The 24,749-nt window shown below is 36.9% G+C and overlaps 2 protein-coding genes across 3 annotated transcripts; one reads left to right on the top strand and one right to left on the bottom strand.

Moving 5' to 3' along the window:
- The first annotated feature begins 3,201 nt into the window (after positions 1–3,201).
- On the top strand, positions 3,202–16,764 carry LOC116267383 (uncharacterized). 2 transcript variants are annotated; one of them, XM_031649058.2, is made up of 15 exons: positions 3,202–3,911; positions 4,050–4,199; positions 4,306–4,404; positions 7,688–7,789; positions 8,830–8,973; positions 9,581–9,675; positions 9,802–9,928; positions 9,993–10,097; positions 12,610–12,716; positions 12,787–12,838; positions 13,776–13,865; positions 13,948–14,032; positions 14,105–14,169; positions 15,021–15,110; positions 16,142–16,306. In XM_031649058.2, exons 1-15 carry the CDS (start codon positions 3,819–3,821, stop codon positions 16,268–16,270), a joined length of 1,533 nt encoding a protein of 510 aa, XP_031504918.1. In that variant the 5' UTR covers positions 3,202–3,818; the 3' UTR covers positions 16,271–16,306. The 2 variants fall into 2 exon arrangements, with proteins under 2 accessions (XP_031504918.1, XP_031504927.1); XM_031649067.2 differs by lacking the exon at positions 16,142–16,306 and adding an exon at positions 16,313–16,764 and having other exon boundaries at positions 3,205–3,911.
- Positions 16,765–18,190: 1,426 nt separating this feature from the next.
- On the bottom strand, positions 18,191–24,358 carry LOC116244829 (beta-glucuronosyltransferase GlcAT14B-like). Its single transcript, XM_031616679.2, has 4 exons — positions 23,470–24,358; positions 23,264–23,339; positions 23,044–23,159; positions 18,191–19,514 (listed from the first exon to the last, which is right to left on the bottom strand). The coding sequence occupies exons 1-4, from the start codon at positions 24,059–24,061 to the stop codon at positions 19,000–19,002; spliced, it is 1,299 nt and encodes a 432-aa protein (XP_031472539.1). The 5' UTR covers positions 24,062–24,358; the 3' UTR covers positions 18,191–18,999.
- Between the last annotated feature and the right edge of the window lie 391 nt (positions 24,359–24,749).

Raw genomic sequence — 24,749 nt, 5'->3', positions numbered from 1 at the left:
CTATGTAAAAGAGCTCATCCATGAATCATTATGATTCATGAGTTATCGATCCTTTGATTAAATTTTCATTTTAAAGAGTAGGAAACATATATATATATATATATATATATATATATATATATATATATATATATATATATATATATATATATATATATATACAATCTCTTGATAAAAATTATTTTCATCTTTTAAAATCAGGTTGGAACACGTTTCCAAACTCGTTTTTAAGAAAGGGAATCATTTTGTTAATTTTTGTAGTAGAGAGCTATGAAATCATTGCATTTCATCTTAAATTTGCTTTTCTTTTCAGCAATCCATATGCAAAGTATATGCAAGTTGCTGAAATCAGACCATGCTTTATAGGAATTAGCTTAATAATGTCAAAGTTTATGCATTTGAAATACCAATTTCAGCCATAAAGTGCCAAGGCTTTGAGGAACAATAAAAAAAAATCTAAACCTATCCAATCGACATCTTAAAATACTTTTTATGGATTGTTATTCTCATTCATAAGTTTTCAGATTTGCATGAGACCAATCCATCTCCTCAACTGCTGGAAATTTTCATTTTCATTTCTTCAAAACGGAGACCTACTATCCTAAAATTGTCTAAAGAGGGTTGATGATTTCATTGGTATGAAATCTAAAATTTGAATAAGTTTGAAAGACTTATCGTTTCTATTTAAGAAACAAGCTCTCTATTGGAATCAATGTCCACAATTTTCAGCTATTTAAATAAGCAAAAAATCTGATTTTTTTTATTTTAAGACATAAGTAAATGTTATCCACATCTCCCATCTAGTTTAAAAATTGATTTTGACATCATTTTTCATCATTTTGTTAAGTCTCAAGCTTATGAACTGCATTTCTAATTTATGTGCTTAAATGATAATCATATTTAGAGAAAGTCCTACATCTGAATTAAAATTAATTTTTATATGTAGATTGTATGACATGTAATTGCAATGAATAGACTTTGAGAGATTATGAGATAGTAAAGAATGAAGGTTTCATATGAATGAATTTTGAGAGATTATGAGAGAGAGAATGATGAATGTCTAATGTGGTTTCCTTTCTTATTTCATGCATTCACTTTCACCCAAAGTCAATAGTACCATATGCACATTCTCAAGAAATTAAGTGATTCAAATTTGAGTTGCAAAAATGATTAAGTCATATTGCAACAAGAATTTGTAAACTTTACTTAACTTCAAAAGAAAACACAAGCAATGCATTCATAATCTTGGCCAAACTATATTTAGAAAACAACATGTTTTCTAACAATTTGGAACATATGTTCTATCAAAAGAATGAACTCTATCTAACCAAATCACAAGTTTCTAAATATCTTAGACCAAATCACACGATTTGGCAAAAGAAAAATTCAAAATCAATTTTAATCATAAGATAGTCACAATTTCAACTCATGAATCATCTTGAGTTCACAACAAAGAACTCAATTTTAATCTTCAAAATCTTCAAGAATTGTGGATTTCAAATCAAACGGCATCAAAATAAAAGTTTTTTAAATCAACTTGAAAACCCTCCAATCTTCAAATTCATTTTCAAAATAAGTTCAAATCACTTATTCAAAATGAATTTTGCTTTTTGAATCTAAAACCTCAATGCACAAGCATATAGGATTTGCATCAATAACTCATACATGATTCAAATGATCATTAGTCCTTGGTCCATTTATCCCTGTTAAAGACGTCAGGAATGGTTGGACCTCGTATGGACAGACGAATCCCTTTCTCTTAAATTTTTTTCTCAAAACCCTAATTTTGAAAGAATTTTGCTGATTTTTATTTCGATGCCCTTCAAGGAAGGGGTGGGGTGCAAACATCAAACCATAGAAATTTCAAAAATTTCAGAAATACATATATCAAAATAAGCTCAATTTGATTGCTTTTCCATTGGCAAAATGTTCTGCATACATGATTTGAGTGGATCCAATCATTGGTGGAATAGATTTGGTGGGCTAGAGAGTTTGGTTCACCGTCCATTCATAGAATAAGGACACCATTCATACTCCCCTTGTCCCTCTCTTTTCACATACATCATTAAAACCATCCATCATGTAGACGAAGAAGCCAACTTTTCTTCCAAGCTATAATGGTCCTCTCATCACGACCTTCACACGTATGGGAATCTTTGAAAATCAGGTTTTTTGTTTATAGGATAGGCTGGTTTTGAAAATGCCATGTCCTGGTTTTCAAACAAAGTTTTGGTTTGGAATGATTGTGAAAATCGCGAGAATGCATCATATATGCTTTTAACATGTACATTTTTCGTATAACGTCCCAACTGAACGTCATTCCCAGCTTTTGAATTGAATCACGCAAACCCCATCCCACACGTTGGCCATTTCATCCATCATTCATGAGAGGAGTTGGTGCAAAATGCTGCTTTACAGCAAGGTTGCAGAGAATTTAAAATCGTGACATTTGATTGTAGTGCTGTAGCATTTTAAGGGCTACTGAAATTAGAAGAGAGCATGCCGCAAATTCTAGTTGGAAGACAGCAATAGGGGCTGTCGATTTTGGGCGGAATCCCACCAGTTTTGGTTAGGGATTTCTTGATGCAATGCCTATTTTGAAGCAAACGAATCAAGCAAGACCACCATGAGACGTGGGGTAAGAACAGCCAAATAGCAGTGGTTATTCATAGTCTAGGTTGAAACTGGATTAACAAGACCATCGAAATTATGGCTGGTCGAACTTGATTCAACATAGGCCATTGATTTCGGTGACGTCAACTGTCATACTATAGGAGTTCCGTAAGATTGGAGAACGGCCTAATCTTTTACTAGTTATAATCAGCTTGCTATCTATGATAGTTTTAGGCTGCACGCTGGAATGCTCATTTGATTCAGGCGTTAAAGGGGTTAGGGACCCCTGATTTCAGCTCAATAAAAGGCAGAACTTCACCATTGTGAGGGCTGCAATCATGGAAGAAGAACAGTCTGAGAGGGCTGCAATCATGGAAGAAGAACAGTCTGATCATGCCTGCAGGCAGCTTTTTGAGTGGCTGTTCGGCAGAGCTGGCCTTTCCCTTTACTTTCTTTTTTTTTTTATTTGGACTCAGTAACAACCACAAGCTCAATCCCAACTTGTTCAGCCAATTAAATTGAAATAAATATTGAGATGAGGAGGCTGACCTGAGTGAATGAAGAGGTCAAGGTGGGGCACGAGCTGGAGGCTAGCGATGCCTGGTTTAATGGAGCCGATACACCTCAAGTTGGAGACTGGGAGTGCCTTGGCTGCGATCCTTTAGTCCAGCACAAAGTGACTGAACTGAGAATGGATGGCTAGGGTAAGTCGAGCAAAGGAAAGGACGCCTCGACTGTGCAGGGGACGTCCGGAATCGACCTCAGCTAGGTCGCTTGATGTGAGCAGCAAACAGCCGGGCTGAAGCTTTGGTTTCAGGCTGGAATCGAGCAGGGAGACGTCTGAAATGGGTGCTGATCAGAGAAGTCTAGAGTGAATGCACGGACGTCTGAGCTAGGATCAAACAGGGGACGCTAGGATAAGACTCAGCGAAAGGTGCTGGACAGGGCTAGGCCAAGTTGTTTGGACTGTCAGCTGGCATCTGCTGAGACGAAGCGGCTGGAGGAAGAGGATGAGGGCGACGGGCGGGGTCCCACCCCTGAATCTCACGACAGCAACATCCGGCAGTGCAGGCTACGCTTCCACTTGCCGGGGACCCACCACCTCCATTGTCCTCCCAATACCTACCGGGAACCGCGTGCCGGAGCTTCTTCCCTCGTAGCAACTCCCTTCTTCCTCTTCTGGCGTCACAGAGAGGGATAGAGAGATGGATGGTCTGATCAAGGAGGACAAATGGGGTTACCCTGTGAGGACAAGCTCAGATGCTTGCATCTCAGCCATCAATTCCTACTACGAACAGGCAACTCTCTCTCTCTCTCTCTCTCTCGCCCTCCCTCTCTCTCTCTCTCTCTCCCTCTCTCTCTCTCTCTCCCTCTCTCTCGCTTTCTCCCTCTCTCTGGGTTGGTAAAATTCATGTCGTTTTGTCTGTGGAGTGAAGGTGTTGTCATATGGAAGGAACTGCAAAGTGATAATGGAAGCAGTGGCCGAGGACGAAGACTGCGTGCTGGCTAACGTCTTGGCCGCCGTCTACCGCAAGCACAAGCCTCAGCAGTCCACCGCTCACCTCGCTGCTGCCAAGGCCAACCTTGTGAGTCCTCTTCCCACAATCTTCTGTCTTCTTCGTAGTGCTAAATGTTGATTTGTTTCCTTGCTCCTTCCTCTTCTTCACGCTGTTTAATGTTGTCCCTGCTTAGGATCGAGCTACTTCGTATGAGAAATCGGTTTACGACGCTGTCTCCTGCTCCATGGCCGATGCCGCTGACGATGATGCCATTCTCTCCTCCCAATTAGAGGTATTCAACTCCTCAGATGATTCCATGTTGTCTTCTTCCTTGTGCTGGATTTTGTGTTTTGCCTTTCTAACGAACCTTTGGGTATTCTATTGGATGCCCATAGTCGGTGTTTCAATTTGAGTTTTTGGTAGCTTCTTTGCGCAATCTTTTAATTGTTTGCTACAGCTTTCGATTATGCAGAACATGCACGTTTTTAGTCATTGAGTGCTTGATGGATTGGTAGTAATCTGCACTCTGTCGTCTTGATGATGAATGGGGTCTGTCTCTTGTGCTCGGTGCTCTTCCGAAAGGCTACTAGAGCAGGCCAAATTGGCCTGTTCACAAGAGACCAATTGACAAGTGATATTTCTGGCAGTGAATGATGAATTCACAAAGTATGAGCATAAGAGGAGGCTACATGTTTAACTCTACCACTTGGAGACTGGAAGCTTTTAGAAAGCATGAAAGCCTGATGGGAAGTGTAAAAACATATGCTTCTTTAATGGGAAACCAGCTTTCTCCAATTGAAACTTAAAAACCTACCGACTCGGGACTTGACTTCTCCATTTCGAACTTGTGATTTAGTGGGTCAACTGGGTAACTCGGGCTGAGTTTGTTCACTATTTTTGTAGCAAAAATAATATATAGATAAAAACATTTATGCATTCATGATCAAGCACGGGAGAGAGCCAGAAATGTGTGGGAGACGGTGACAGGAATACCGGTGGGGATATGGACAAAAAATAAAAGGGACAAAAGTTTGGGCACCGGGCCGCCGCCGGGTATCCAGTACCCGGCCCGAGCCCCAAAAAAGGGCACCGGGCCAGCCCGGGTGGGCCCGATAAAATTTTTTTAATATTTATTTTATTAATGTTGTTATAAAAATATAATATTTTATTACAAATAATTATATTTATGTATTATTTTTTATATTTTAAAAATATTTTTTTAATTTAATCGGGCTAGGATCGGGCTCAGATTTTAATGGTCGGGCCCGGGCTCAGGTTTCAGGCGTCGGGCCGGGCTGGCCCGATGCCCAGGCTTGGGGACAACTGTGAAATCAGTAATAAACAAAAACAAAAAACAGAAAATGCACCTTCAATTTTGCTGGATTTCTTGATGCCGGCACCATCACTGGAGCCATTGCACCTGCCAAAGTCTGTTTTGTGGATGAATAAGGTGTATGCCACAGTCTTGTTAATAGATAAAATGTGTGTTTCTTCAATACTCACTTCGAAGAAGAAAAAGGCACGGAAACCCCTTGGGTTTCTCTTATATTTAACCCAAAATGCTCATAAAGTCTTATCATAGTTTTTCTTTACAGCTCTACCATTAAGGTGGCGTTTGATGGCGTTGAATTAATCTTCCTGTTAAGAATTCAAGAAGAATGAATATTGATTTTAAAATTGCAAGAGTCATTACGAGTAAGACGCACATGAACCTCGCCTGGGTCATGGCTGAGTCAAATCATAGTCACAGAAAATGCGTTTTTTCGGAAAAAAATGCAAAAAAGAACTTGATAAATTAAATGTCCGTTTTAAACTTTAAAAAACACGTTTTTAAAAAAAAAAAATTAAAAAGCGAAAAAAACACATTTATAACGCTTTTTTTTTTGCATTGTTTTGTGTTTTTTTTATTTTCTTTTTTTTTTGTTGCAAATCTACTTATCTTTCAATGTTTTTGTTATTAGTTTCTCACTTATTTTATTTTTCCCCCATTTTTAGTTTTTAAAATTTTTTAAAAATTTACCGTATTTTTCCTTTTTTTTTAAGTTCGTCATATTATACCCGAGAAAAACCTCGCCGTTTAAAACTCCAAGACGTTATTTGTGACTATCTTCAAACATTTCTTAGCTGAGTTATGCCAATTCACACATAGATAGGTTTCCCACTTCCCTTGCTCGGTTGACCTAGTAGGGACTCAGCCGAGTCAGTGAGTTGACTCAGTAAGTTTTAAACATTCGTTGAAATTTGAAAACTATCCAGTCATGGTGGCAATGCATCATAGCCACAAATATCACAACATTTTCAGAAATACTTCAATATTAACATAAAAATGAAAAAAAAAAACAAAAAAAATGCAAAAGGGCACATTTTTCTAAAAAACATGAAAATAAATTTAAGGCATTTTGGCATTTTTACATTTTTTTCATGTTTATTCATTTTTTTGTTTTTTTTTCTAATGTTAATATCATCATGGCCTCAACTGTGAACACAAATTAAATTATTTATCATCATTAAAACATTATTTTATCACTTTATCTAGTTTTTTATATCTTCTTTTTAGTTTCTCATTTATTTTATATTAATCTAATTTTTAGAATTTTTTCATCCTTTAAAAATTTGAAAACAATTTCACCAAAAAATAGCAGAAAAAAGTCTTGCTGTTAAAACCTTGAGAATGATATTGTGGCTATGGAATGCACCTTTAAAACACTTGGAATGATTTTTTTAACTTCTTAAAATTTATGTTTTGCTCTGAAACCTTCAACTCTCAACTATATATATATATATATATATATATATATATATATATATATATATATATATATATATATATATATATATATATGTAGTGTCACAGCAAGTCCTCCTACGATGGTATACAATTCTAAAGCAGTATGGTTACTGTAAGGTGTTGTATGGGGGCTTCATTCAGTCTCTCTACCCTCTTTACTAGAGTAGAAATACTATGCTTGTGTGCTGGTAGCAAGCATATTGACGTTGATCAGGGTCATGTTCATGCTTCCCAAATTTTGCCAAATATTATTTTAGCCTATGTAGCTTTATAGCTGATACTTATTGCAGTAAATTTAACTCTTAGGTTGTATTGTGTTACTGATAATTTTTGCTTTGATAACAGATATTTTTTTGTCTCCTTGTATACTTAAGTAGTCTATCATATTTGATAGAATGGCGAATGCTCTGGAATAACTGTCTTCCAAATTGCAATTTGGCTGTACATAAGTTTAATGACAAGTTTCCCAGAACAAATGAACAGAAAGTTGAAAATTACTACATTTTTTATGGAATGGGATGGTTTGCAATTGAATGTAAAAAATCATTGTTTGACATGTTTCTCATATCAAATGTGTGGGAGCTTGAGATAGCTTGCATGTTTTATAGAATATGGTTTTCTCTATGAAATGTCTCGCTGTTTATTCTTTGTACAGATTAAAATGATGATATACAACCAAAGCATATGATTTCCAGTACATTCATGTAATGCTGTTATGAGTTTCTTGCTTTTGTTTTTCATATGAAGTTCTAGTGCAGAATTAAGTGTGCTACATTTTTTGCTTCAGTTAATAAATAAGTACCCAAGGAATCTGGCATCCTTGAAGAGGGCCCAAGTTATATGCTTCTACTTGGCACGACCTGATTTTTCCTTATACCTAGTTGAACAGGTGAGCACTAGTCTCCTGTGGAATGTGCCCCTTAGCTGAAAACTATTTTAAATTTGTGAAATATCATCTGGAGAGTATTAATACATTGCTTCTTTCTTTCTTTGCTCTGTTAGTTTACATACTTGATCTTCACAAAATCATGTTGTCTGGGTGAATTTATTGAACTGATGAGAACACTATTTCTAGATATGGTGCTGCATGTGCTGATCTCTCTCTTCTTTTTGTCTTCATTTGCATCGTTGACTAGGATGGTGGTGGTCATGGCATCAGTACCATTAAGGTGATTAGCAAGATTGTAGTTGAAGCTGTGAATCCATCTTAACTGCTCATGAATAGCTTTCCTTGTTATCAAAAATGAGGAGAATAATTTCAGTGCATGATGTGAATATGAAATGCTACAACAAGGACACTCCTAAAAGGCTAAAACAATGAACATAACAAAAGAATGCACAACCTAGAGAGACGAGTTTGATGTCAGAAAGGCAACCTTGAATATGGTTGAAAACAAATTCAATAATGAGAGAGAGTGGACTTTGTACAGTAGCGTATAGAGGAAGACTGTAAAGGTGTACATTCTTTTGAATGTTTTTACAAATTAATGACAATTTATATTTGATGTCATTCTATTTATGAAACATCAAGTCCCTTGAAAACCATGCCATTTTGTTTATGTCGACCTATCTTATTGGGCCTTGGAACTTATGGCCATCTGACTTTGAGGGAGACGTTTAACACTCCATAATGTGTCAGAATATTCAATTTTAACTCATTGATAATTTATTCTGGTTTATAATTGGGTTCACACGTGCAAGTTATCTTAATATTCTGCCTTTAAAGAAACAATTTGAAACTGTGCAATTTAATAAGATAGTTTGTGTTTATCTCAAATTTTTTCACTTTTCATTTAGTAAAAGAATATATTGACATTTTGTTTCTTTAGTGACATCAATCTTTATTTTATGCATTTTATGCATATGGGGAAAATGAACTTGGTAGACTGGCGGTTACATACTACCAAACTTGAACCTTCTTTCTCTTAGGTCTTGTCAGAAAATAAACAACAGCCCTACATATATGGCATGCTTTCTTTCCCTTTACTGGAGCTTGGTAGGATGGCAGATGCTGAGGCTGCTGCAAGAGAAGGTTTAAGCATCAATAAAGATGACCAATGGTCCCAACATGCTGTAAGTTATAGTTTATAGATCTAATTGAGTATTTTTGTTCTTGTCATATGAAGCTAGGACTGTAATTCTTTTTGCTGCTAATGATGCCCTGTCACTGATCTTCATTTTGGTCAGTGGTGCTTGACATGCCACTGTTGCTGGCTTGCCCCACCTAGATGAAATTGGCCCTTGATGGTTAACCAGTTGATTTGTTTCATGCTGATGCTATATTGCATTCTTCTGCTTCCAAGTCCTGAAAATTTCTGCTGGTTATTAACAGTTTTCAGTTCTTTCTCAGTTCTACAGATTTCTTTTTCTTGTACTGTTGATATGTTCTGTTATGAGATAGGCATTTAAAATACCGTCTGTAAGGTACGGATAACTTTTGTTGGGAACTGTTGTATGAGAGGCATTTGACATATTGTCTATATGGTATCTTTGTCTGAGATATAAGAGAACCTTTCTATAAGGTAAACTTTGCATCTTTAACTATACATTCTATATTTCCAATCTGGCTAGATTCTTCTATTGCTTGTTAATCAGGGCTTCAATTTTGTAGTGTATGTGGATAAGATATTTCATTTTCTTTTTTATTGGAGTATGATTTATGCCTGTGAATTTCCTGCAGTTATGCCATGTCCTTCAGTATGAATGCCGCTTCAAGGAGGCTGTTGAATTTATGGAGTCTTCTTCTGCATCATGGAATATTTGCTGTTCATTTATGTAATGAATTTTGCATCATTCATCTTACTATTTCAGTCACTAGGTTCTCTTAATAATATGTTCCCTATGAATGTTTTTCAGGATTACTCATAATTGGTGGCATGTTGCCCTATGAATGTTTTTCAGGATTACTCATAATTGGTGGCATGTTGCTCTTTGCTACCTGGATGGCCACTTGCTCCATAAAGCATTTCAGGTGTATGATCAGCATATCTGGCAGGAATTAGACAAAGATGATGCTGATAAGGCAGAGGTATGACCTCGAGCCCTTTCTGGATCATGCGTCTAAATTTTTTGACAATAAAATTTTCTCATAGGTTTGTCTAAATGCCCTGGGATTTATGCTACGTGTCGATGTGCGTGGATGCATTGATGATGATGATTTTCGTCTTAGAACATTAGCAGCTTGTGTTTCAGACCAGGTGAGTTAAGTGGATATTTCACACCGATACGAGCATTAAAGTTCAGTTCCTTCAAAGATGATAACAAGAGAGATTTGATGTGTCTTTTCCTTTGTCATGAATGAGGTGCTTGTGAAAATTTCATCACAACTATGCTGTGCATAAAGATTTTACATGAGGTAAAAGTTATTGACTTTATATTTGTCAAGATAGTAATATCAGGTGGAAGATTCTTTATTGTCTAATCACTGACGGACTTAGATGCATGTTTGTTGGAGAAGAGTCAGAAATTTGGATGACCATTTTCCTTCAGGGAAATGGCCATGTATGAGCAACTTGTTATTTGTTTAAGGTCTTTGATCTGCATGAGGCAGTAATCCCTAACTCCCCACCCCCACTCCCCTCCTCCCTACCCACCCCCACCCCCTTCTCCTTTCCTCTTCTTTTGGAATACATTACCCTGTGTTTTTCAGAGAAGAATTGCCCAACAATTTGAAAGGGCATCTGCATATGCTAGAAGTCAGGGAAAATGCAGAATGCAATGCACTCATTGCTCGTGGTTCTTAGGATGTTGATAGTTAGCTTTTGAGCTAAATGCTTGTTGTTCGCAAAATGAAGTCCACATGTGGCCTTTTTGCCATATTGTTGCAACAGTGTGAAGAAATAAGATCTACAAGGTGTTCAATCTTTTGATCTGGAGGTGGAGAGTAGCTTTGGTCTCCTCACTACAAGTTGGCCGTAATTCCCTTTGGGATCAACAGAATGAGACAAAGACAGTCTAGAGACATTCTGGACTGCAAAATAAGATATCTCCCGATTTCTATTTGGGTTTACTTTGGAAAAGGAAATGCTCAAAGAAGAGCATTGTCGAGATCTGGTCCTCAAAATGGAAAAGAAATTTTCTAGCTGGAAAACTAACCTTTTGTCTTATGCAGCTAAAGTTTGTCTCATCAAGCACATTAGCTCCTTGTTAATTTACTGGATGCAGGCATCCAAGCTCCTCAAAGTCATCATCCATAAATTGAAAGCTGCCATGACGAATTTCCTATGGTCTGATTTGAGCAATAGCAAGAAACTGCACTACATGTCTTGGAAAGCCTTTAGTCCCGACAATGGAGTAAAGAAGCTGGAGGAACTCAATGATGTAACGTTAGCTATGTGTAAACATGGACATCGTTGTTTTCCAATGGTACCAAAGGAGGTATCTCAAGAGAACTCGTTCTCTATGGAGCTACAAACGTACAAGCAAAGACTTGTGGTTTTGGACCAGTCTTCAGAAGGTCTAGAGAACAATAGAGGAGAATGTGATATGGAAGACTGGCAATGGGTAGAGGATCAGGTTCTGGATCCGAGTCCCACAAACAGATTTGTGTATCAAGCACAAACCAGCTCCAAAACAGTTTCAGCGGATGGAACAGGTTTGGGCAGAACCTTTATGCACCGATACCATGATAGGAGCTTCAGTTCTCCAATCCACATTTTACAAACAGAAAGTGATTGAATATAGACAAAACACAGTCTATACACCAAACACTCTCTCAGAAAATGAATAAATCGTGCACTTAGGCACTGAATTAAATCATCAATTACTCACAATCAAGGCTCACAGAGAACTAAACTTACAATATGGACATTCAGTCCAATTTATAGGAAGAGAAGGAACCGTTGGGGTCAACAATGGATATTTTGTATCAGTTGGAGAGCCCAACAACCCACAATTTGCTGCAATATGAAGCAAACAAAAATAAAAGTATAAAAGTATAAAAAAATATTCACAAAGTAGAAGAAATGATCTGTACCTAACTGGACTGAATCCAAAAAATAAAATACATATTTCTCTTACAATACATATATCTTAACAAGCTTGTGATACCATGTACTTTTATCCATCTCTATATTCATTGTATAAAAACTGGTGTGTGATTTTGATGCTTTTTACTAAGATTATAAATCTTACTGCCTTTGAATTATGTGTCTTCATCATGTTGTGAGGGATGAATCAATAATGGGTTTGGTACTGCCTGAGAGGCTTTATTAGGATTATAATTAAATGTCGATATGTGGTACTCAATATGCATATTGATCACATTGAGGCTGACTGCTAATGACTGTTTATTAATGTTGTACATCTCACAATCTCTCCTCCCCCATATCCTCCAACCCAACCACCACACCCCCTCCCCGGGCCCCACCAATGCAGCGTGATAATTGGTACTGTTGACTTACAAAAGAGACATCTAATTTGCTCTCATCTTCTGGTTTAAGTATATCCAGTATAATGTGGATAATTTTGCTTTAAATGCATTGGAATGCTCAGAAATGAGTAGGTTTGTTTTACTCGCTTATTACCTCATTTTCTTTGGGGCTAGTATTGCTGACTATTGCTTCTTTTTTGTTGAATTATTGTGAATGTTTTACTAGATGTGACTACTAACTACTAAGTAATCTTTTAAGGATATGTTGATCATATCTTAGCTATATGTATTGCATACTATTGATTTTATGTCTAAATATTGAATGTTATGGTGACCAGTCCACTTGGTGTTGGGATTGGATGCTTGATATATTGGCAATTTGGGCCTTTTCTCGTACTGGGGAATTCTCAAAAGCGAAGGATTTGCTCAATGCCGTCAGATCTAGGTAAGTAGTGGACCTTATGCTTTAGTGTTTCTGTTGTTCACAACCTTATATTCTACTGTATTGCTGTTAGGTTTCATTCACTGACTGAAAAGAAACAGCAATCTATGGAGAAAGCAGTTCTGGTTTGTAATATTCTTCTTCATTTGACATTTTTTACTTAAGCTATTTCACTATCTGTATGTATTCACACTATTCTAGCTCCTATAGAGGTGCTTCAATTTTTCATTCATTTTTTGTTTTAAGAGTTAGGTAGCTCAATGTACAAAACAATATGTATTACCTGGACATGATAGTGTCTTACCAGACCGGGCTGTCATATTTTAATTGGTGTCTTTGGGAGCTATGCAGATGCCACATGGTTAGCATTTCATGGCAAGAAAATTTTTGTTCTGTCATCTTGCATCATCATGGTATGTGAGTGGCATGCTTAAATCTAACAAAAGGAAATGTCAAGTGATCAACTTGAATCTTCCATCACTTTTTATATCCCAATACCATATACCATGTGTTCCCTCTTTCATTGCATCACGTTTTCTGCGCTGCTTATTTTTGTCTGGCTTCTTTTTCTTATTCATTGTTTCTCAGCTTTTGATCTAAGCAAGTTCTTGGTGCCGAGCTTGCTTCTCTTTTCTAGTTTGTTTGTAAGTGTAGGGTGCCACACAAAAAAGGCAATCTATTGTTAAAATCATATTCTTTTACAATTTAGTCGATGAAGAATTTTTTTTATGGGAATATGAACCGATCAAGGAAATATAAAGCATTAGAGTTAAGACTGAATGGTTAAAATCTAATATTATCCAATTGGGTGTAAAAAATACTCCCTTAATCAACGGAATATAGGTGTAGCCTTTAATCTTGATGATATTTTCACAAATAGAATTCATTTTCTACCACTAGACTAATTATCCTGGTGAAATGTTTGTCTAAGAAGTTACCACAACATTTATTCATGAGTACTCCATGGACGATCTCTGAGAACACTGTCCTGATTGATAAACACAAAAAGGTTCTTAGTTCCTTCTTAAACAGTTTCTTACCTCATTTTTGATCTGCTTCCAGCTTGCAGAAGCATTGTATGAATATGGAAGGGGGGATCATTTTCGTGCTTTTGGCATTATTGGACCAAAATTTACGGCAGTTGATTATAAGGTATCAATCCAAGTTTGTTTCCTATTAAATATTTGCCTTTCATATGCCCTCAGCATTAAATTATTGATGCCTTCGATGTTAGGTAATTGGAGCATCTGATGAGCAACTGGAAGTCTTTACTGAAGTATGGTATAGTATCTTGTTGGGTACTGGATATGTTTCTGAAGGTATGAGAGCAAACAATCATTTATACAGAGTTAGTGTTTTAGTATCTGATAGCTTGTAAAATTTCATCACAGCAATCAGTGAACTGGAGAAGCGTGTCCAGGTTCAACAAGGAGTCCCTTTTCTATGGCGCTTACTGGTATAACCTGAGTTTAATCTTCCTTTGTCTAACAAATGATACAAGTGTCTGAAGCATATAGTGACTGCAGTTAATCTTCCTTTGTACCTATCATAAATCAATTTGAACAGAATGTGACATAATGGCTCTACCACAAGTATGTGACATTGTGAATATAAGTTCACAGTTGTATTTTATCATGTCTGGATACATATGGTGAAATGGTTTCACTGCAATATCAGCTTGTTTACATAAGTTTTTCTCTGCATCTTATCATCATCTTTTGTGTAGCTTGTTTGTCTATAGTGATTTAAGGTGATTGTTACATACAAGAATATTTCATAAGCCTAATTGACAAACGAGAACCATTTTAATCTTGGTTTGTTCACATGAAGAAGAATGTGGTTCTATAAACCATGGTTCCATTAATTGAATGGGTGAATTTGAGTCAATCCCAAATGAACCACAAGGACACAGATGAACTTCATTCCTTTTGCACCTCTAGTAGTAGGACAATATAGGAACCTCTCTTATGGATATCTTTCTGTAGATATTTCTTCTTTTTACCATCAAACAGAATTTTGAATATTTTCAATGCCTTTTTTGATACTTCAATTTAAATTTTAGAAACCTGTTACCTGTATGATCTGTCATGTGACTTCTTGTTGCTCACATGGTCTACTCTTCAGAGTTCTATGTCTTTTGATACTTAGGTGCATTGATTATACATAGATATTAAAATCTCCTCTGTGTAACTGTTATTGTAAAAGAATTGTTTTATCATGCACACTTTCAAAAAGTAATGATTAACAATTTAAGTACTGGCTTTTATAATTTTGCTTTTCATACCTATGCTTCTGTGGCTTATCCAGGAGAAGGCATATCTGCTGGCTGGTTCAGCACATGAAGAGATGGCAAGGCAGAAAGCACAGTCGTTAGAAGCAACATATTTTGAGCCGAATGTGTGAATTCTTCTCCATTATCTCGTTTATTCTGATCAATATCTGTATTCAGAGATGGGAATTAATGGTTTGATTAATAAAGAATGCTAGGATACCAGATTAACTTTATCAAGCTTGAAAGACCTGAAAGAATGATATTCCCTAAGCACATTATATTGAAAAAAGTGATATAACCAACACATCCTTCAATCCATTGAAATCTAATACTTTTGCTGCACAGTTTTACTGGATTCTGGGTGCAGAGTGTTGATGTTTACCTGTATTCGCAGTGTCTCTACATGTTGGTTATTGCAAAAGAATATTCTGAATCAAGTGTTATATTTTTCACTCCACTAGGACAACTGAAAGTTCGGTGCATTTTTGAAGGATGAATTAATCTTAAAATTTAGTGGAGTATATATGTGTCTGTGTGCTTGTGTGTTTCCCCTCAAGCAATATGTTTATCAGGAAATATGAGGAGTATGAGCACCTTGAGTCATCAAAATCAATGTGATAGGCTGGTTGCAACTGCCAACAAGATTGGCTGTTAGAAACAAATGATTTTTCTTTTGCCCACTTAACATCTGTAAAATTTCTTTATCTATGATTCAACTATGAAGTTTAATAGCAATGTGTGATCTTTTAATTTGCTATCAGAAAGACCACTTAAACTAAAAATATGTAAGCATGCTAAGACCCTTAATCATGGCATAAATATCTGGATAGGATCGTCTCTTGATGTTAATCATTAGGTGTCCTTAGAACATTAAATTCTGTTTTGGACCTCACGACTTTGCATTGATGACCTCCTGATACAAACTCATAAGGTGAAGTTAGAAAATTATTTTGGTGTTGAACTTTGATCCCTTGCATTTTGCATGTTTTTCCTTCAGAGAGAGAGAGAGAGAGAGTTTGTCTTCAACTCATTGGAACCATTTTCTCTTCCACAAACGATCGAGAACCAATGTAGAATCTTTGTGCATTGCATGCGTACACACGTGTATGATGATAAGATCTTGCCGACTTATCTATGTGCTCTTGGTTGAATAAAGGCTAGGTGGAAGAATGCTTATGGGATTTTTTACTTCGTTGGAATAGATATGGATTTGACAGCACAAAGAAACTCAACGATGTTATTGTTAAACACAACTTACTGGAAAAGGTTATGTACGTTCACTTGACCATCAATATAACTTTTTTCTTTTCTCTGGTGGATTGGAAAGGTTCACGAGCCATATGGGGTGGCGTCAAAGATTTGAAGGAGTCAGAGATAAGTGCATGTATCATATCAAGAATGACAAATCTTCAATAGATAGGCATTTTGCTGCAGATTTGGCATTTGTTATGTGCAATGCCGATGGGAACTATTGTCTTTGAAGAAGCTCTCCATGCAAACTGTTCACTGAACCTTTTCATGCATTGTGCATTTGTTCATTTGCTGCGAGATGAGCGACCTGTTATCGGTTCACAAAGTGATACGTGCACGACAGTTGTTTGGTCAGGCGAACAGTACCTTCTGTGAGCTGAATTCTGTTGATATATCGATACATGACAGTGTGTAATCTTTGCACATATCAGTTATCGAGTGCTCAAATCGTTCTTACTATGTCTGTAGTACAAAGTTACTTTAAAATGGATTTTATCTTGGCAATAAAATCTTTTGTTGTAAAGATCCTATGTTATGCATACCATACTAATACTATATTTTTGTGTACACTGCAGTTTCTTCTTTTTTATGTTCATTATGGTAAACATGGGCATCGTTTGGCTTGTCCTGTATTCATATGTTGGGCTGGATTCATGACAAAACATTTTAACGATTTGGTTTCTTCATCTTTGATTGGAACGGCTAATTGCAGTTTCTGGGATAAATATGGCAGTACCATGAGAACCAAGTCTTCAACAGGCCCGATGCATGGGCTGTCCGGTCCTTGCGATTCCCATTAACAAAGGGACTCCCGGAGCTTCTGCTGGGGGCCCGAATAAGCTGACAAATTAAGTCGACGACTCCCTTAATTTCAGAGGAAGGAACATAATGAACAATGTGGTAGTTTCTCAATTTCCTCTCTGCCACAGACCTTGTCATGGAAGTTTTGACTCGTGTAGCCAACTTCCGAGCCCAAAAGTTTGTTCATATTTAACTTCTAACTAAGCTAAGTTGTTAAAACAAATAAATAATTCCAGTCTAATAGAATTTTGAAAATTTTTATTATGTTTTTTTTGTCTTATTTATATTTTGAAAATTTATTAGTATATTTTCAGAAGATTCTGGAGAGAATATTGAAATGCCTTGTTCTTCCTAAGATTTTTCATAGAATTGGATTTTCAAAATAAAATCTTAGGAATAAGTTGTTTGTCTTTTCAACTTCTGCATACAACTAAAGAACATATAAGTTACATGTGGGTTTCACAAAGTTTATTACACTCTTGTAGTTTGGATTTATATAAAATTCAAAAGTACCTGAAAAAAGAGTTCAAGGGACAGTGAGTAAAAGTACAAGCACACAAAAGTTTATTGAACAATCTTAACATTGCATATATATGTGTATAAGCTGGAAATTGTTTCTGAAATTCTTCAAGAACGGATGAAGTCCACATGCAGTTCCATAATTGTATTGTCAAGCTTGGCTAAGAAAGTTGAATTTAGCGATACATGTAAAAAAAAAAAAGAAAAAAAAAAGAAAAAAAAAGAGAGATTCACAGTTTCAAATTTCTCTTTACCATTTCAGATGTTCAATTTTGAACTCAATTGCCAAGAGTATTATGGTTGTTCTGACTTCTGAGTACAAATCTGTTGCCCCCTACATGCACATATTCAAATTGAAAGACGATATCTAATTCATCTGATGTAGCAGCCGTTTAACGCTTGACCTAAATTAGAACCACTTGGAACCGGATGCGTTTCCATTTTCCAGGTTCTCATGTATGGTACCACTTCAACCACAAGTAACCGCAGAAAATATTGCTGCCATTATTCTCATACTGTTTTATCTCTAATCTTGCGGTTTTCCAACTTACTACTACGGATGAAAACAGCTTATATCTGCCGAAAACAGGAATTGAAATGGAACTGAATCTAATGAATGCCTCAGGAAATTGAAATGGATTTGGATCTAATGACTTGCTGTATCAGAACATAAATTTGTAATTCTGCTTAATGCTGCTAATGCAACAGCGAAGGCAGCAGTTGGCGGTCCACAATAATGGTCTTTCAGAATTGTTTTGGATACAGATAAACATAGAAAGGGATGAAGAAACTAAATCACAAAGATAAAAAGGAATGCAGCAGTTAAATCACAAGTCTCCCCCTATCGAATCTCACAGTAGCGTCAAATGAAAACTTGATAAAGGGCAGGCTTGCCTTTTTCTCAAGGATGCATAAGCAGCACCTTTCCAGCAGCTGCATGTAACAAATCAAAAAGCTTCGTTCCTTCTACCAGAGTTGGCCATTGTTTCTGCCAGACCAAAAAAGAATGCAAAACTGATGACCTGGTGCTTCAATTTGGCAATATTTAATGCTGCCAAGCTCATTCATTTCCTTGTCAGGGCAAATTTGCAGGTTCAGTAAAAAATTAGGAGTCCAACCAAAAGCTCCCATTTTTTGAGGCAAAAGGATTATCTATCTCTGAATCGTATTAATTCAATAAAAGCACTGTAACATATGATAGAGGCCAGGCAAGCCAGAAAAGAAAGGCCCAGGTGGAGCAAGCTTGAATACAGGGACAGCAGAAAGAGGGCACCACTTTCCTTGCAGGCCGAGTAGGACATGAACTCTTTCAATGCCAGTTGCAACAGTATTTACAAGAATAATAGCTCCAGCAAAAGAATCAACCTTGTGCAGTCGCAAAGACAGGCTCAAGGCATGGGAAGGTAAACCTCATATGGCCATTTCTAGAGCAGCAGCACCTCTTCAAACACACTGCCTTGGTCTGAATTTTTCCTTTGAAAGTAGATCCACCATAAGGTGCTCCAGTCTCCAGGAGCCTGCACCAGGCTTGAGTACTGTTGTATCACCAACGACAGAGCAAGGATCACTCCCATTTTCCCTGTCTCCAATACACCAGCCTCCTGGAACGAGCCTTCCACTGCCACGATCTAAAAGCTTTGCATCAATCTTGTCAAGCACTGGATCATCTCTATAAAATTTCCTTGCAAAAGGTGCATTACTGTCTACCATGCGTTGAGAATGGTTCAGAGTAAGGTAGTGAGGGTGCTGCTTCGGAGGGTTGTCCCAAGATATGTAATGCAAATCGCTGTTAACAGTCGTGTTCCTGAATTCATGTGCATTACATATAACAGTGTGAAAGTATCCTTCAGGGGAGGAAAGGAAATTAGCATAATACATCAGAACAGTCCTTGGCAGATTGTCCCAACCCCATATGCAGTACTCGATGAAAGCCCGAGAAAGTGCCACCCAAGCAGAACCTGTACAAAGAGCAGCAAAAGTTACCACCTACAACTTTCAACACATAGATATAGAGGCAGATAACTGAAGTACAGGGAGAGATCAAACGCATCCAGATAAACAGGTCGCTATAATAATGACCCTAATTTCCATGTCAATTTTACAATGGCCCGTGGCATGATATTATATGGCAGGCATAACGTATCGCGTATCGGTCGGGCCGACCTATACGTAGCGTAGCGTATCGTAAAATCAATTTTTTAATTTTAAAAAATATTTAAAAATCAGAAAAAATAGAGAAAAATCTGAAAAAAATGAACAAAAAATCAAGAATCAAGAAAAATGTATTCACATATAAAAAAGATCCTCATACATAAGGAACATTCATGTGTATCAACAATACATTCAAAAACAAGAAATTAGATATTCAAAATAACATAATAAGCATCCATCATAATTTTAAACTTGAAAATTTTATAGAATCTTAACTTAGAGTCTTAGGACTTGGAGTTTTAGGACTTAGATTACATCACAATTTTATAAGTTCAAAAAACATAGTTATCATCTTTCATGATTTAACGATAATATCTCCCAAATCGATGAATCCTTGGTTATTTTTTATGAAAATGGGCAAAATCTCTCCCTCCTACGTCTCTTGGAGTCATTAAATACAAGAAGAGAGAGAGGGAGGAGTGTTTAAACTAAAAAATAAAAAATTTTGTGCTTTAACCCATATCGTATGATACGGGGGTGTATCGCCCGTATCGTATGATACGGGCGATACGCGAGCGTATAACGTATCGCAAGCGTAACGTATAGGTTTCTTTGACCTATACGATACGCATCGTACGATATGCATGTGTAATGTACGATACGGATAACATTGTTATATGCTGCTTTCCTATTGCAGGAAAAGAAGCTTTACAGGGTCTATGATGACAAAAGGTGATCAAAAAGTTCAAATCTGTGCGATATGGAGAAGTGGATGCACTTGTTAAGAACATAGTCACAAGAAAAATCAGCAATAGTTTTTAAATATTGTGATAAAAATGCCAAAAAAGCAAATGAAATAAAAGAGAGAGAACATTCTGATATTTGGAAAATATCATTAAAATTTAGTATATTTTAAACTTTTGTGTTTTTTCCAAAATTCTATAACTATTTTAAATTTTTGTTAGGACTTTTGTAGGAAAATTAGTAGAATCTTTATAATTTCAAATTTCTGACCTTTGGTTTCTGAATTCCCAAAATATCCTGAAGGAAAAAAAATCTTCTGATTAATATCCAAGAAAAAAAATCACCTATAGAAACCAAAACTGATATTTTAGACTATTACACATCATTTCTCAAAAATTACGATGGAAGGACATCTAGCCAACACATGCAAAGATCCATCAATAATGCCATCCAAACATTGGCTGGTTCCCCATTTTCCAACTGTTAGATCCAGTTGCACATAATGGATAGGACTTAGGAAATGTCCAGAACTATGTGATCAACAAGAAAAGCCATGAACAGAAATTTTAGATCAGATTTTAGAAAAAATTTATAATCAAAAGTTTCTTTTTCCGCTTATAAAATTGAATCTATACATCACATGTTCATTGTTCGGTTTTTTTCTCAAGCCCAATATTTTTGGATATTCAGCAGCCATCTATATGGTCAGGTTTTGAAAAGGATGCATAGAATGCTGACCGCATAATACATACATACATACATACATACTCTGAAGATGAACAAAACCATTTTTTAAAATTAAAATCACATTTAATTGTAATAAGAAAAAATAATGCTCTCAAACAGACCTTCACAACTTTTTATTACTGAAAGACTAAAAATTTGATATCACTAGACAACGTTTTTCACGATGCCCATTTAGAAGGTTAATGGATCTTCTTGGAACAACTGTCATCAAACATCTCAACCATCAGCATTGTTCTCCAAGGAGATGTTTCAAGCTATTAAAAAAAATTGTATATGTATTACACTCTGATACACGTGTGCGCCTGTGCACCTGAAGTGTCGGTGTTGACTTGCCTGGACACGGGTGCGGGTACAGACATGCCTCCGACACTTCAGGCGCACAGCCGCACCCGTGTATTGCTATATCTATGATTATATGTTCAATATACAACATAGAATTTGTATATATTCAATACATTACAATATAATTATATGCATTGTATTGGATTGTAATCTTAATGAATGTATTTTTTCATATTGTGTGTGTGTATGTGTGTCTATATATATATATATATATATATATATATATATATATATATATACGGCCAGCCGTACCCACGTACCCACGATTTTGAATTTTGTCCGCACCTGCGCCCGCACCCATGTGACATAGGTGCTACATATGAAGAAAACATGATCACAAATGGGATATTTCACTGTAAAAGATGATCATATAGGTCTCATCACCTGGAATCAGAAGGTCTGGACAGACAAACAAGGTAGTAAGGCCAGTGAATATAGAAAAAAAGAAACAAAGTCCTAATGTTCATTGGAATGTGGTGCTATTCTTTATTCATGTCTGATTCTGGAGCATACTGGTGGAACCCTAACAACTAAATAGTCAGCATAGCTACCAACTACCTGAGAATTCCAACCCTATTATAAAATATAAATGTTGTAACACTTACATGGTCTCAGTGGGAAAATTGTTTCCTGAAGAGGAAGATCTTACAGAACTGGGTGCTTTAAAGATAGAAAAATAATGAAATTTTTGGGATTATCCAATAATAGAAATTTGGCCATTTGAAAATATGGCATCATTCTAATGGTTTCAAATCTAGATCAAAAGCTGGCCATGGTTAGACATTTTCATTTTGAGATACAGCCACTATATCTATAAGATCATGGCCCCAGCGGGTAAGTGTGTTCTCATTGCTCCCTACATGTTCTTTTGTTACTCTACAATTTTATAAGTTGTTAAAGGCAACCAAAGTCATAAAACATACTAATCAAGGAGTTACTTCTTCCAGAATAATCATCAAACCGGTTGTAAAAAGAAATCTGATGGAACCATCATGTTCACAAAGCATCTAACAAGTTAAAAGCACCATACTTACCAAGAAATACAAACAGTAATATGACACAAAAATATAAAGAATTTATCCATGAAAGAAGAAGGTCAAAACCAGTAATCAGTACCGTAAGAGATAGAATCAACTAGAAGAACAAAGAAAGGGGGAAAAGATAGTATGAATGCTTGTCATCATTATTCCGCCCACCTGTTCCTCTTTCAAATAAGATTCATGAATATAAAATAAAAAGAGGACAAGAAAACAATGAAAGGCAAAACACACATGAATGCCTGTCAGCATCTCTGCACCCACATACATTCCCCCACGAACCAGAAAAGCAGCTTATAACATCAGGTATCTCATGCTGAACAAGCATAGAGAACCATCATTCACATAAGACATAACCAGAACTGGACCAGAAAAAACTAAGGACAAAGAATAAAGGATCTCGAGTGTAGCTGACAGCAGTATAAAGATATCGACCGAACAAGTAGCAACACAGACAGGACCTCACCTGTGAAGAGTTTAAATGCAGTAGGGACACTCCTTCTCTGTGTCACCCAGAAAACGTCTGCTTTCTTCGTCAAGTAGAGTCCAGGATCTATTATAATGGGCTTAGCTCTCTGGAATCTGCATTCATTAAGTTGTCCAACTCCCTCAGCAAGATAGGTCAAGTCACGAAAATTTAAGAATCACAAAAAGAAACAATCACGAAGAGTCGAATGTTTACATACTCTTTCCATCCAATATTACTCGTGTGCTCAATGAAGTTCAAATCACGCGGCAAATATGAAAAGGTGTGCAACAGATCTTGACAAACAAAAGAAAAAGTAAAATTAGGTACAAACAGGAAATGTATACTTGCCTTCGAAATCAAGCAACTCCCTACGCAAGAATCAAAATCTTGAAACCTCTGAATTCCAAAGAGAAAACGACATACCATCTTGAGTGACAAGAGGGTAGTCCGAAGCACTGAGGTTAATGAACCAATCCCACTCTCCCCCCTTCTTCAGCAGCAATGCCGCAGCGTGCAGCGTGTTGGCCACCATCGTCGACCCTCTGTAAGTGACGAGATTCGACTTCGTAATCACATGAACATTCTTGAATCTCGAAAACACCGGATCTTTCCTTACGTAATTGAAAAGCGAAATCCTCTCCTTCGGGGGCGCCTCGAGATCCAGATGAACTACGTAGCTGTTAAGAGGATGGTACACCGCTTGAAGAGTCCTCTTCAACCTCTCGCCGTCACCGACAGTACCAGAGATCAAATAAGCAAGTCTACAGGGAGGAGGCAGGGCAGTGGACGGAGAAGACGACGCCAATTTAGACTCCACGAAGAGTGGCTTCCCGTCGCGGTAGCCGAACCCAAACGGAAAAACCACAGAGGGGTACGGAGAACCATTGGTAGGCGTACCATCGGAAGTGATCAATGTGGTTAAGAAGAGTAAAACTAGCGAGAAGATGGAACCGATGGCTAAAGGAAAGATCCATTTTCTCTCCATGATTGAGTAAATCAGGGAGAGACGCTTCATTTTCCCAGTGGGTATCTCGCGAGAGGGCTTAACAAGGCAAAAGCTTGATGGGTCTTCGAGGACATATCGGAGTGAAAGCGACCGCCATCGGATGACGGTGGGAAAAGAAGGAGATAGAGTCGGGTAGTGAGTGAAGGGAACGCCAAGAAGAAGGAGGAGAAAATGAAGAAGGTTTGTTGGGGAGGAGGAAGATTGAGAAAGTTGGTCACCACCTTTTGGTTCACACTTTGTTGGTGAGGGTCAACCGCTCCTTCAACCATTCCTATAAGCGCTGATGGGATGGTTGGGCATTTTAATCTTCCTCAGAAGTGAATAATGGCGATTGTAAACGTCGACGGCTCGCCCTATAAATGAATTTCGTTTTCTTCAGCGGTTAACAAATTGTTAAAAACGTACAGCAGTCGCCTGCTTTTGGATGCTTCGTGTACCCAAAGATTTTGAAGGCGTGAGTTGCAGTGAAAGTATCTTTAAAGCAGGAGTGTTTTCCATAGTCGTTCTTACTCCCTCTGTAATTTACAAATCCATTACTCTAACCGACTTTGTAGAACTCATGGCTGACGCTTAATTAGAGCCATAACAGAAATGTACTATTATTTAGCGCAGGAGCCTTTTCCATGTTCGTTCTCAATATCCGGAACTTTCAAATCCTTCTTTTTACTGATTTACTGTTTTAGAACTCGTGTCTGAT

The sequence above is a fragment of the Nymphaea colorata genome, chromosome 1 (assembly GCF_008831285.2).
Source record: "Nymphaea colorata isolate Beijing-Zhang1983 chromosome 1, ASM883128v2, whole genome shotgun sequence".
Lineage (NCBI taxonomy): Eukaryota > Viridiplantae > Streptophyta > Magnoliopsida > Nymphaeales > Nymphaeaceae > Nymphaea > Nymphaea colorata.
The sequence above is the reverse complement of the archived record's forward strand: the minus strand, read 5'-3'. Positions and strand labels throughout refer to the sequence as shown.